Raw genomic sequence first — 15,304 nt, 5'->3', positions numbered from 1 at the left:
AGTGGATATTTTGATATTTTATAAATTACCATGCACGTGCAATAAGGCTATATGTTAAAATTTAAAAAAAAAAATAGTTTTGCCATTTTTTTAAATTGACCCATAAAAACGTTGTTATATCTCTTATGAATAGTGTGAATCTACTAGTCCATATTCGACTTGTTTTTTTTTTTTTTGGTAAAATTGGATAAAATCGCATTATATTGAAATAATCACATTAATGACACTTTTCAACCAATATTGATAAAAATTATAATTTAATTAATGTTATTAAGTCAAATGAACATGGTTTAAAAGTCTTTTTAAACACAAGTAATGTAATTGTTTCTTATCTTTAATTCATTTACGCAGTTTTGTGCATTTGTGCGTGTGGGTGTGTGGGTATGCGTGTGGGTGTGAGTGTGCGTTCGTGCGTGTGTGTATGCGTGCGAGTGTGTGCGCGTGCAGGTGTACGTTTGTGCACATTTGTGCATGTGGTGTGTGTGTGTGTGCGCGTGTGTGCATTCGTGTTTGTGTGCTGATGTGCACACGTGTGTGTGTGTCTGTGTGTGTGCTTATGTGTGTCTGTGTGTGTGCGGACGCGTATGTGCTTGTGCGCGTGGGTGTGTCGGTGTGTGTGCGCTCATACGTGCGTGTGTACGTGTGTGCGCGTTTGCTCGTGTCCGTGTGTGCTTGTGTGTGAACAAGTTGATTATTTTAATGTTGAGTTTCTCTCAATTTTAAAATAATAATTTATTATCTTGATATTCAAGTCATTAATGTTATTTTGAGATAAAATAGCGAACAAGTGATATTTTTTAATTTTGAAATTCAATTTAGGTTATTTTAATACAAAATCTATCTGAGATTTTGAAATTTTGAAAAATAATAATTCTGTTATTTTGAAATTCAATTTGGTGTTTTTGAAATTTCAATTCCATTAGGTTATTTTGAAAATTGTAAGATTGAGTAAATTACGAAAATCTTGAATCAATTACTTGAGTCTCGAGATATTAAGAAAAAATTTATGATATAGGTTTATGTATCTTTTTCAGATAAAAAAATAATTAAAAGTTGATAAATGCATAACATAAACTAATTACAAAGTAGAAACAAAATAATTACAGTTGGAGAAGATGGATATTTTGGTTTTTAGAAAATACCATGCACGTGATAGAATGCTATTTGCTAAAATTCAAAAGAAAAAGTAGTTTTGGCATTTTAAAATGACCCATAAAAACGTTGCTATATCTCTTATGACAAAGAGTGTGGATCTACTTGTCCATATTCGACTTTTTTGTTTGGTAAAATTGGATAAAACTCCATTAAATTAAAATATTACACTAATGACACTTTTCAACCAATATTGATAAAAATTTGTTATTTAATTAATGTTATTAAGTCAAATGAATATGGTTTAAAAGTTTTTCTATACACAATTAATTTAATTATTTTTAATTTTAATCATTTACACATCTTTATACATACGTGTGTGTGTGTGTGCGTGTGTGTTCGTGTGTGTGTGCGTGTGCGCGTGCGTGTGTAGGTAAGTGTGGATGGGTGTGCGTGCATATGTATGTGTGTGTGTGTGCAAAAGTGCGTGCGTGCGCACGTGTGCGAGTGTGCTTGCGTGCATGTGTATGTGCGCGTTCGTGCGTGTGCGAACATGTTGACATTTTTTAGTGATGAGATTCTTCCAATTTTAAAATAATAATTTCGTTATCTTGATGTTTAAGCCATTAATGTTATTTTGAGATAAAAATAGCGAACAAGTTGATATTTTTTAATTTTGAATTCAATTAAGGTTATTTTGATACAAAATCTATGTTGAGATTCTCAAATTCTGAAAAATAATAATTTTGTTATTTTGAAATTCAAATTCAATTGGTTATTTTGAAATTAGTAAGATTGAATAAAGTTATTAAAATATTGAATCAATTAGTTGAGTCCCAAGATATTAAAAAAAAGTTGCAATATGGATTGATGTATATTTTTTATGTATATTTTTCAAGTAAAAATTAATTAAAAGTGATAAATGACATAAATTAATTACAACATAGAAACTAAATAATTACAGTTGGAGAAGGTGGATATTTTTAAAATACCATGCACGTGCAAAAAATGTTATTTGCTAAAATTCAAAAGAAAAAATAGTTTTTCCATTTTTTAAAATAACTCATAGAAAATTGTTATATCTCTTATTCGACTTATTTTTGTTGGTAAAATTGCATAAAACCCCATTATATTGAAATAATGACACTCTTAAACCAATATTGATAGAAATTATAATTTAATTAATGTTTTTAAGTCAAATGAACATGATTTTTACTCCTAAACATAATTATTGTAATTGTTTTTAATCTTAATTCATTTACACATCTTTGTCATATGTGTGTGTGCGCGTGTGCTGTGGTGAGTGTGCGTGTACGCTAGCGTGTGCATTGTGTATGCGCGTGTGTTTGTGCGTGTGTCCATGTGTGCGCATGTGCACTGTGTGTGTGTGTTTGGTGTGCTCGTGTGCGCGTGTGCTTGTATACGAACAAGTGATATTTCTTAATGTTGAGTTCTTTCAATTTTAAAATAATAATTTAATATATTTTGATATTCAAGTCATTAATATTATTTTGAGATAAAGATATCGAACAAGTTGATATTTTTAATTTTGAAATTCAATTAAGTTATTTGATACAAAATCTATCGTTTGAGATTCTCAATACTATTAAATTATAATTTTGTTATTTGAAATTCAAATTCAATTTGGTTATTTTGAAGTTAGTAAGATTGAATAAAATTATTAAAATGTTGATTCTCAAATTATATAAATTTGGTTACACTAGAAGAAATTTGCCATTCAAGATCGGTTTAAAATCGACATTAATGATCTTTGGTGCCAGTTCGAACGACATTAATGATCTTTGGTGTCAGTTCGGAACTGACATCTATGCTAGCGTTATTAAAGGCCTTTAATGTCGTTTTTGCTTTGATGTCGGTTTAAAAACGATATCAAATGCATCGTATAATGTCGGTTATGGTCATTGATGTTGGTTTTAAAACCGACATTTTTTATGGTGCTATTGTTGACCTTTAGTGTCGGTTTGCCTTTGATATCGTTTTTAAACCGACATTAAAGTCTTGTTTTTGGATCTATTTTTACAAAAAAATATATAATTATTCATTATTGTTCATTTTTATAAACTGACATTAGATACGTGTAAATAAATATTTTTTTCTCACACAACAAATCAATAAAATTAATATTATTTTAGGAACTACAATATTTTTCTTTTACATTTGTATATAGAAAATGAAATCTTAATATTGCGTTTGTATATACATTCTATTATAATACATGAAACTAGATCCTATACAAGACTTAAATAAGAAATCTTAAACGCTTTCACAATCTTCAACTTCAACAATTGCTTCCATCTACTTAGCTTAGCTTGGCTGGCTATCTAAGACCAAAATATACTTTACAACCTAGGGAAGATTAAATCTAGAATTTGCAAAATTAGTACATATTATTAAAATCAAACTAAACAGACTGCAATCTAAATGTGGAAAATTAAAATTACCACAAAGTTTCAGTAGAGTAAATAATGTAGCAGCAACAAAGAAGACAATTGAAATGGCAACCAAAAGTGCTGCAAAAATAAAGAAGAAAATAAGCTTTGATCAAACAACTCATTAAGAAGAAGAAAATAACCTAATTTGGTTCTTCAAAGATCTATAAGAAAAAGAGGAATACAACTAAAGAATAATTATACCATCCTCGACTCTTACTTCAAAGCAAATTTTGAATGTTCAATTTAGCAATGCTAGTCTATAGGCTTCTTACTCTTAATTGTATAAATTTACCCATCAATAGCAACATTGTTTTTATAGAGAAAGTTAAACAATGGAGATGATAAATAATCTTACAAACTCCTATTGGATCGTTTTTCTTTTTAAATGAAAATAGTTAATTTATTTCATTTATGGAAGGTGAAAATCTCAAATATATATAAAAGAACATGGAATATAAGGAAGCCCATAAAAAGAAGAGACTCCACTAGCTAGGTATTGATCAAATATAAATATATGGATAAATAGATGCAACCTACAAATATATCAAAACAGACTAATACTCAAACTAAACGAAAGAAAACAAAAACATTTACTACTAAAAGATAAAATAAAACACAATTCAAAACAATTAATTACCAAGATTGATCTCAATCGAAAACCAAAACGCATCACATTATGAAGATATTGTGCTTGACATAACACTCCAAATAGCTATACAAAAATTACTTACTCTACATTTTCCATTTTGGCAAATCCACCTACAAGAATGCTAGTTACCAAGCTCATTTCTATGCCTTCTCTTCTTTCATTTTTCTAACAAAAGATAGTATGAATAAGGCTGCACATTTGAAAAAATAAAGACAATTAATAATCAATAATGCTACCTAGCAGTCACAAGTTAACAATCAAATGACGAAACTGTAACGACCCAACTTTTCTAGGTAAGTCGAGGTCATTAATTTTTAACAAAAGACTTTGGTTGATACAAAATGAAACGTAAGTCAATTTAGAAACAATTTATGTCAGGCCTGATTTTCAAATATTCAAGAAAACTTAAAAATAACACTATTTACAAATAAAAGTTTGTAAACTAAGTTTTAGTACATCTTAAACCTCAAAAGAAACCATAAGCGGAAGCAAAATGACACATTTCCTATGACAATCACGCTTCCTTCCTGCCCCTCGCCGGTTTGCCACCTTTATTTCCTTTGCCTGAAAATTAAACATAAGAAGGGTGAGTATAACAATACTCAGTAAGAGACCCTCTACTGGTCTCGTCAGGGGAAAATAAATTGTTAAAGTTCTATTGGGACACCCTGTACAGTCGCAGTCTTGTGATCCCGTAGGATACACATTCAGTCTAACGCCCCGAGGGACGTACATATCAGTCTAGACGCCCCGAGAGACGTACATATCAGTCTACGCCCGAGGGACGTACATATCAGTCAAGTGTTCTGCAGAACACATATCAGTCAAATGCTCCCGAAGGTGCAAAATAAATTGGTGATCCCGTGGGACACCTACAAGGTAATCATCCCAATACAACCTAACAATTTATCCCCTCATTCCATTCAACCCATCCTTCAGATACTTCAAAAATAGAGTTCTTTCTCTCAACGTCCTAACAGTCAACTTATCTCACTTAGGTCATATGTCTGTCAATAACATACTAATACATCAGTCAATCAAACTATACAGTCAATACACCCCTCAGATCACCAGCACACAGTCATACTTTAGCGTAACGACACCCAATCTAAACGACAATCACAAGATCGCATCTGCATCTCATACAAGCATAATCTACAATTTTCGTCCTGTCCACATCCACACACATATATATATATATCCATGACAATCACAATATGCATTCCACATTAAGTCTACTTCAATTCCTATGCATATGTATATATTTTCAGTCAATCCACAGTGTACATTCAGCACCGAATCTACACCCATACGTGTATAAACATAAGTATCATCTCAACATCTTTACTCAGTCAAAGATAATCATTCAGACATGCAATTCACAATCATAAGTGAGTCCAGTAGAAAATCCCTTACCTTCAAATTTGTTAAGCTCCTTAACCACGTTGAAGTCTATGAAGAACGAACCTAAACATTAAGACAATTTCTCAATAATTCCCTTCAACGCATCAGTCATTTAAATTCAACCCAATGTGAATCTTTTTGCAACTTACCCAAATCTTCGCGAAAGAAATCAGCAGTGTTGCCGAGAGATGAGTGCGGCGGACAAGACCGTATACAGATGGCCGGAGAGTCGCGCGCAGTGCAGACGACGGAGGAAGAAATCGGCGGCGGCTGGGCTGAAAACAGAGGAGAAAGGAGAGGGGAGACAGCCGGCGGTTACAGGTTCACGCGCGGCCTTGCTTCGCGAACAGAGATGGTGGCGCCGACGGTTGCAGCGACGTCGGCTGGGTTTGGACGGAACGGAGAGGAAAAGAGAAGATGGAGATGGCCGACGGCAGTTGCTGTGCGAACGGATGGGGCGGCTGACTGCGGTTGGCTGCGGCAGGACGGGAAGAAGAATAGGGAAAATGGGTGGGCGGCTGCTAGGGTACCGGAAGGAGAAGAAAAGAAAAATGAGAGAGGGGTTGTGTGCGCGCGAGAGAGGAGAGGTAAATTTCTTTTTCTTTTCTTTTTATTTAAATTAAGTATAAAAATATATATATATATAAAATTAAAAACAAAATATATATATACATACCTTTGGGGCATTACATTCTTCCCTCCTTAAGAAACTTTCGTCCTCGAAAGTTCTAATCCTGAAATAACTCTGGATAACGAGTCCTCATTCTTCCTCTCGCTCCCATGTCGCCTCTTCAATTCGATGATTCCGCCACAAAACCTTTACTAATGGAATGCTTCTATTACGAAGCATCTTTACCTCTCTAGCCAGAATCTCCACAGGTTGTTCTACATAGCTCAAATGCTCATCAATCTCCAAGGGTTCATAGTCCACTACATGAGATGTATCGGCCACATACTTCCTCAACATCGAAACATGGAAAAATTATGAACTGCAGAGAGAGATGGTGGTAATGCCAAGCGATACGCCACAACACCAACCCTCTCTAAGATCTCAAATGGTCCAACAAAACGAGGACTTAACTTCCTTTCTTCTCAAAACGCATAACACCCTTCATAGGTGCTACCTTCAAGAATACCTTTTCTCCCACATCGAACTTAAGGTCTTTTCGCCGTACATCTGCATAACTCTTCTGTCTACTCTGCGCTGTTTGCATACGTGCTCTAATCTTTGAATAGCCTCATTAGTAGACCGAACTAATTCAGGTCCCATCAATCTATGTTCACCAACCTCACTCCAACAAACAGGGGTTCTACAACATTTGCCATACAAAGCCTCAAATGGTGCCATACCGATGGTAGCCTGGAAACTGTTGTTATAAGCAAACTCCATCAAATGTAGATGAGAGTCCCAACTACCTGGAAACTCTATAACACAAGCTCGTAGCATATCCTCTAAAACTTGGTTCAAACGTTCAGTTTGACCATCAGTCTGTGGATGAAAGGCTGTACTGAAATCCAATCTCGTACCCATAGCAGTCTGAAGTCCCTTCCAAAACTTGGAAGTAAACCGTGCATCCCTATCAGAAACAATCGATACAGGCACTCCATGCAGTCTCACAATCTCAGTTAAATACAACTCTGCCCACTTACTAGCAGTATAAGTGGATTTTCCTGGTACAAAATGTGCCGATTTCGTAAGCCTGTCTATGACAACCAGAATCACTGTGAAACCCTTCAGGGTCTTAGGCAGCCCTGAAATAAAATCCATCGACACATTCTCCCACTTCCACTCTGGCACACTTAAGGTTGTAATAAACCTGCTGGTTTCTGTCTAGGTGCCTTAACTTGCTGACATACTAGACACTTACTAACAAATTCCGCCACTTCCCTTTTCATATTCCGCCACCAATAAAATCGTTTTAGATCCTGATACATTTTCGTGCTACCAGGATGCATGGAAAATGGGGAATTATGGGCTTCATCTAGTAAGTCAATCTTAACTGTACTGTTCGCTGGCACACATAAACGTCTCTCAAACATCAACCCACCATCAGAGGATATGGAGAACTCATCAGTCTGCCCTGTTTCAACAAGGCGACGTCTCTCCATCAAATAAGGATCATTACTCTGAGCATCAACAATCTTGTGCCTCAGAGTCGGTTGCACCGTTAATTGAGCTAGCTGTGAGGTGACTCTCCCCACAGACACTGCAATCTCAGCTCTCTCCAAGTCTCGATGCAATGGTACCTGTCTAGTAATGAGTGCTGCCGAATGTGATACTTTTCTACTAAGAGCATCAGCCACCACATTCGCCTTACCAGGATGGTATAAATATCTCACAGTCATAATCTTTTACCAACTCGAGCCACCTTCGCTGTCTCATATTCAACTCCTTCTGAGTGAAGAAGTACTTTAGGCTCTTATGGTCAGTAAAGATTTGTATCTTTTCACCGTACAAGTAATGTCTCCATATCTTCAATGCAAAAACCACTGCTGCCAACTCCAAATCATGTGTGGGGTAGTTCTGCTCGTGACTCTTCAACTGACGAGAGGCATAAGCAACCACCTTACCTTTCTGCATCAAAACACAACCCAGTCCTTTCTTGGAAGCATCACTGTAAATCACAAAACTTCCAGATCCATCTGGTACAGTAAGGACCGGTGCAGTAACTAACCTTTGCTTAAGGTTCTGAAAACTATCCTCACAAGCTGGACTCCAAACAAACGGAGTTCCCTTCCTTGTCAACTGAGTCAAAGGAGTAGCCAAACGTGAAAAATCCTCCACAAACCTCCGGTAGTACCCTGCTAAACCCAGAAAACTACGAACCTCACTAACTGTAGAGGGTCGAGACCAACTGGTAACCGCTTCTATCTTTGCAGGGTCTACTGAAACTCCCTCACTGGAAACCACATGACCAAGAAAAGCCACCTGCTTCAACCAAAATTCGCACTTCGAGAACTTAGCATACAGTTTATTGACTCGAAGAGTCTCTAACCTTATGTAAGTGTTCCTCATGTTCGACTTCAGTCTTGGAATAAACCAAATATCATCAATGAAGACTATCACAAAAGTGTCCAAGAAATCCTTAAACACCCTGTTCATCAAATCCATAAATACAGCAGGTGCATTAGTCAAACCAAAAGACATCACTATGAATTCATAATGTCCATACCTCGAACGAAAGCAGTCTTAGGAATATCACGGTCTCTAATCCTCAACTGGTGATAACCTGACCGTAAGTCAATCTTAGAGAACACCGTGGCTCCCTGTAACTGATCGAACAAATCATCGATTCTGGGTAAAGGATACCTGTTCTTGACTGTTACTTTATTCAACTCTCTATAGTCAATGCAAAGACGCATCGACCCATCCTTCTTCTTCACAAACAATACTGGTGCACCCCAAGGTGACACACTAGGCCGAATAAAGCCTTTGTCAAGCAATTCCTGTAACTGTACCTTCAGTTCTTTCAACTCAGCAGGAGCCATCCTATAAGGGGCTCTAGAAATAGGAGTAGTGTTTGGCTCCAACTCAATGGCAAAATCAATCTCTCTATGTGGCGGCAGTCCTGGAAGATCTTTTGGAAATACATCTGGGTATTCTCTTACCACAGGTTCTGAAGTTAAAGAAGTCTCACCTTCCCTAGTATCCACCACACTTGCCAAAATACTCCAAGTACCCTGGCTGAGTAGTTTACTAGCTTTCATAGCTGAGATTACTTTAGGCAGTACTACTGTTCCTACTCCCTTGAATTTAAAGCTAGATGCAGTAGGGGGACTAAACACAACTTCCTTACGAGAACAATCAATACTAGCATGATTAGTAGCTAGCCAATCCATACCTAAAATTACATCAAAGTCACGCATATCTAATACCAACAAGGTTACGTCCAGTACGACCAGCTATTTCAATTTCACATGCTTTAATCTTTTCCTTAGACAACATAATTTCTCCAGACGGTGTAGACACTGACAAAACATAGTCTAAGGGTTCCACTTCTAAGCATGCATGCGTCACAAAAAGCGATGAAATAAATGAATGAGAAGATCCCGAGTCAAACAAGGTCAAGGCAAAATGCCCTACTGGTAATGTACCTGTCACTACTGTGCCGGCCTTCTCTGCCTCTGATCTATTAGTGGCAAAGATTGTACCCCGCTGTGGAGGTCTCTCTCCCTGACTGCTCGATCCAGCCCCAGTAGATCTCAAGGGACACCTATCAGCCATGTGTCCCTCTTGCTTGCACTTATAACAGACTCTCGTTCCCATCAAACAACGACCCAGGTGGCGTTTCCCACACGTATTACATACTGGCCTCTCTTGAGTAGTGTCTCCTGCACCGCCAGAACTCTGCTGGAAACTGCGAAAAGAATCACCTGGTCTCATGTTCCTCTGAGGAACTCCTACAGTTCTCTGCTCTACTTTTCTCTTTTGACCCGACGACGATCCCTTATTAAAGCTCCTTGGCTGTCTTTCATCCTTCCCAATACTCATATCCACTGCCAGACGCAGTGCTTCAGCTTGGGTAGTGGGCTTTAGTGCTCGCACAAAACCCCTAATTTCATCTCTCAATCCCTTGACGAACCTATCAGCTCTAGCCTGCTCATTACTAACAAGCTCAGGGGCAAAACGTGACAGCATATCAAACTCCTGGTCGTACTCCTCGACTGTCATATATCCTTGCTTCAACTCCAAGAATTCCTGGCTTTTGGCGTCTCTAAGGTTAGCCGAGAAAAACTTGGTATAGAAGCAGTCCTTAAACTGATCCCAGGTAATCTGCCTCACATCTCCACCTAGCATGCGCATTGTAGTCCTCCACCAGATAATGCCTCTGTCCCTCAGTAGAAAAGCAGCACACTGAACTCTGTGCTCCTCAGGACATCTCATGTAATTAAATATGGTTTCCACAGAGGACAACCACATTTCAGCTTTAGTAGGATCCTCCAGTGACCCATCAAACGTCTGAGGGTCATACTTCCGAAAGTCCCTCAAATGTTTCGCCTCAGCAGAAAGTTGGTTAGGTAATTCTTGTGCAGGAGGGGCTGCTGGTGCAGGGGGAACTACAGGTGCAGGTGGGACTGCAGGTGCCTGCTGGTTTTGAGCTATGCTGTCATAAGTTCTGTAAACCTCTGCTCCATGTGAGCAGACAGTGCATCAAACTCAACGTGAGTCACGGGTGCAGCAGGAATTCGCTGTTCAGCTTGACCCTCAGTAGGCTGATTACGACCTACTCCTCTACCTCGGCCTCCTGCTCCTCTACCTCGGCCTCTACGACCTCCTCTACGTACTTCTTCCCTTGGCGGCATAATTCCTATTATCCACCAACAACACTCTTTAACAAAATCTTAATCATAAACATAAGCAAGTCTTTATCGTCATGCAATCTAGTTTAATTTAGGCAAGGTCATGCAAATAAACCATACATATAAGCATAAAGCATACCTGACGAGAGACGAAGGGTCGCGTTTGCCATAGGAACACAAAAACATAGACTTACATCGTAAGTCAGTCTACAGAACCTAAAACTTAGGCTCTGATACCAACTGTAACGACCCAACTTTTCTAAGTAAGTCGAGGTTAATTTTTAACAAAAGACTTTGATTGATACAAAATGAAACGTAAGTCAATTTAAAAACAATTATCAGGCCTGATTTTCAAATATTCAAGAAAACTTAAAATAACACTATTTACAAATAAAAGTTTGTAAACTAAGTTTAGTACATCTTAAACCTCAAAAGAAATAAGCGGAAGCAAAATACACATTTCCTATGGCATCACGCTTCCTTCCTGCCCCTCGCCGGTTTGCCACCTTTATTTCCTTTGCCTGAAAATTAAACATAAGAAGGGTGAGTATAACAATACTCAGTAAGAGACCCTCTACTGGTCTCGTCAGGGAAAATAAATTGTTAAAGTTCTATTGGGACACCCCTGTACAGTCGCAGTCTTGTGATCCGTAGGATACACATCTCAGTCTAACGCCCCGAGGGACGTACATATCAGTCTAACGCCCCGAGAGACGTACATATCAGTCTAACGCCCCGAGGGACGTACATATCAGTCAAGTGTTCTGCAGAAACACATATCAGTCAAATGCTCCGAAGGTGCAAAATAAATTGGTGATCCCGTGGGACACCTACAAGGTAAACATCCCAATACAACTAACAATTTATCCCGTCATTCCATTCAACCCATCCTTCAGATACTTCAAAACATAGAGTTCTTTCTCTCAACGTCCTAACAGTCAACTTATCTCACTTAGGTCATATGTCTGTCAATAACATACTAATACATCAGTCAATCAAACTATACAGTCAATACACCCCTCAGATCACCAGCACACAGTCATACTTTAACGTAACGACACCCAATCTAAACGACAATCACAAGATCGCATCTGCATCTCATACAAGCATAATCTACAATTTTCGTCCTGTCCACATCCACACACATATATATATATTCCATGACAATCACAATATGCATTCCACATTAAGTTACTTCAATTCCTATGCATATGTATATATTTTCAGTCAATCCACAGTGTACATTCAGCACCGAATCTACACCCATACGTGTATATAACATAAGTATCATTCAACATCTTTACTCAGTCAAAGATAATCATTCAGACATACAATTCACAATCATAAGTGAGTCCAGTAGAAAATCCCTTACCTTCAAATTTGTTAAGCTCCTTAACCACGTTGAAGTCTATGAAGAACGAACCTAAACATTAAGACAATTTCTCAATAATTCCTTCAAACGCATCAGTCATTTAAATTCAACCCAATGTGAATCTTTTTGCAACTTACCCAAATCTTCGCGAAAGAAATCGAGCAGTGGCTTTGCGAAGAGATGACGTGCGGCGGAAAGACCGTATACAGATGGCCGGAGAGTCGCGCGGCAGTGCAGACGACGGAGGAGAAGAAATCGGCGGCGGCTGGGCTGAAAACAGAGGAGAAAGGAGAGGGGAGACAGCCGGCGGTTACAGGTTCACGCGGCGGCCTTGCTTCGCGAACAGAGATGGCGGCCGACGGTTGCAGGACGTCCGGCTGGGTTTGGACGGAACGGAGAGGAAAAGAGAAGATGGAGATGGCCGACGGCAGTTGCTGTGCGAACGGATGGGGCGGCTGACTGCGGTTGGCTGCGGCAGGACGGGAAGAAGAATAGGGAAAATGGGTGGGCGGCTGCTAGGGTACCGGAAGGAGAAGAAAAGAAAAATGAGAGAGGGGTTGTGTGCGCGCGAGAGAGAGAGGTAAATTTCTTTTTCTTTTCTTTTTATTTAAATTAAGTATAAAAATATATATATATATATAAAATTAAAAACAAAATATATATATACATACCTTTGGGGCATTACAGGAAGCCCATAAAAAGAAGAGACTCCACTAGCTAGGTATTGATCAAATATAAATATATGGATAAATAGATGCAACCTACAAATATATCAAAACAGACTAATACTCAAACTAAACTAAAGAAAACAAAAACATTTACTACTAAAGATAAAATAAAAACACAATTCAAAACAATTAATTACCAAGATTGATCTCAATCGAAAACCAAAACGCATCACATTATGAAGATATTGTGCTTCACATAACACTCAAATAGCTATACAAAAATTACTTACTCTACATTTTCCATTTTGGCAAATCCACCTACAAGAATGCTAGTTACCAGCTCATTTCTATGCCTTCTCTCTTTCATTTTTCTAACAAAAGATAGTATGAATAAGGCTGCACATTTGAAAAAATAAAGACAATTAATAATCAATAATGCTACCTAGCAGTCACAAGTTAACAATCAAATGACGAAACCCAAGGATTTTTGCGGCGGAAGCACGATGAAGATTGGTTGCCGTTCGCGATCTAGGGTCACAGATTGAGAAGAGAAGAAAATTAGAAACCAACTTGAAGAGAAAGAAAAGAAAAATTGATAGGGAAAGAGTAGAGTAAGAAAGAGAAAAGTAAGAAAGATAAAAGTAAGAAAGAGAGGAAAATTTTAGTTTTTAAAACCTAACAATTGTTTAAAAAGAAATTAAAAATGGGGGGTCATTAATGTCAGTTTTTACAAAATACAAAAAATTTAAAAAAATAAAACTGGCTGATCATTAATGTCGATTTAAAAACGACATTAAACCTTTATCATTAATGTCGGTTTGATCCACCTTTTCAAAAACGACAATAAAGATAATTTTTCATTTTTTTCACCTGACACTACAAACCCAGATTTGTTGTAGTGTTATTATGGGTTGATGTATCTTTTTCAGATAAAAAATGCTATTTGCTAAAATTCAAAAGAAAAAGTTGTTTTGTCATTTTTTAAAATGACCCATAAAAACGTTATTATATCTCTTATGACAAAGAGTGTGGATTTTGTAGTCCATATTTGACTTGTTTTTTGTTGGTAAAATTGGATAAGACCGCATTATATTGATATAATTACACTAATGACACTCTTAAATCAATATTAATAGAAATTATAATTTAATTAATGTTATTAAGTTAAATGAATATAGTTTAAAAGTCATTCTAACACAATTAATGTAATTGTTTTTTAAATTTAATTCATTTTCACATCTTTGTGGCATATGTACGTGTGTGCATGTGTGTGTGCATATGTGGAGTGCCCGTTGCCCGTGTGGGTTGATGTGCGTGTGCGTTTGTGTGTGTGCGTGTGTGCGTGTGTGCATGTGTGTGTAGATGTGTGTGTGCATGTGTGAATGTGTGTGTGCGTTCATGCGTGTGTTCGTGTGTGTGCATGCGCATGTGCTTGTGTGTGTGCGTGTGCTTGTGCTTGTGTGTGCGTGTGAGAGTGTGCGTGTGCCCATATGGGTGTGTGTGCGTGCGTGTGTATGACTGCACATGTGTCAGTGTGTGTGGATCTGCATGTGCGCGTGCGTGCATGTGTGTCGGTGGGTGTGTGCAAGTGCACATGTGCCCGTGTGGGTGATTGTGTGTGCGCGTGCGTGTGTGTGTGTAGATGTGTGCGTGCGTTCATGCGTGTGTTCGTGTGTGTGCATGCACATGTGCGCATGTATGTGGGTGTGTACGTATGCGTGTGCGCGTGCGTGTGCTTGTGTGTGCGTGTGAAAGTGCGCTGTGTCTGTGTGGGTGTGTGTGTGCTCGTGTGTTAGTGCGTATGTGTCCGTGTGGATGAGTGTGCATGTGCGCGTGCGTGCATGTGTGTGGGTGTGTGTGTGTGCATGTGTGCAAGTGCGCATATGTTTGTGTGGGTGGGTGTGCGTATGTTCGTACATGTATGTGTGTGTGTGTGCGCGTGCTGTCTGGATGTGTGTGTGCGTTCATGCGTGTGTTCGTGTGCGTGCATGCGCATGGGGCGTGGTTGTGTGTGGGTGTATGCATGTGCGTGTGCGAGTGCACGTGTGCCAATGTGGGTGGGTGTACGTGTGCTTGTGTGTGTATGAGTGCACATACGCCCGTGTGGGTGCGCGTGCGTGCATGTGTGTCGATGCGTGTGTGCAAGTGCGCATGTGCCCGTGTGGGTGGGTGGGTGCGAGTGCATGTGTGTGCACGTGCGTATGTGTTCGTGTGTGTGCATGTGCATGTACGCGCGCGTGTGTGCATGCGCATTTGTGCGCGTGCATGTGCTTGTACGCGCATGTGCCCGTGTAGGTGGGTGTGCGTGTGTGTGAGTGCGCATGTGCCCGTATGGGTGGACGTGCGTGTTTGCGTGCATGTGTCT

At 38.7% G+C, this 15,304-nt stretch overlaps 1 protein-coding gene and 1 long non-coding RNA gene across 2 annotated transcripts; both read right to left on the bottom strand.

Moving 5' to 3' along the window:
* Window positions 1-4,708: 4,708 nt before the first annotated feature.
* On the bottom strand, window positions 4,709-10,703 carry LOC116406285. Its single transcript, XM_031889986.1, has 2 exons — window positions 9,694-10,703; window positions 4,709-4,758 (listed from the first exon to the last, which is right to left on the bottom strand). The coding sequence occupies exons 1-2, from the start codon at window positions 10,517-10,519 to the stop codon at window positions 4,709-4,711; spliced, it is 876 nt and encodes a 291-aa protein (XP_031745846.1). The 5' UTR covers window positions 10,520-10,703.
* A 666-nt stretch (window positions 10,704-11,369) lies between these two features.
* On the bottom strand, window positions 11,370-12,635 carry LOC116406291. The gene is made up of 3 exons (XR_004219321.1): window positions 12,409-12,635; window positions 12,272-12,322; window positions 11,370-11,420 (listed from the first exon to the last, which is right to left on the bottom strand). It is a non-coding gene; the product is annotated as an uncharacterized LOC116406291 (long non-coding RNA).
* Between the last annotated feature and the right edge of the window lie 2,669 nt (window positions 12,636-15,304).

This window comes from Cucumis sativus, unplaced genomic scaffold (genome assembly GCF_000004075.3).
Source record: "Cucumis sativus cultivar 9930 unplaced genomic scaffold, Cucumber_9930_V3 scaffold83, whole genome shotgun sequence".
NCBI lineage: Eukaryota > Viridiplantae > Streptophyta > Magnoliopsida > Cucurbitales > Cucurbitaceae > Cucumis > Cucumis sativus.
This window is presented reverse-complemented; position numbering and strand designations above follow the sequence as displayed.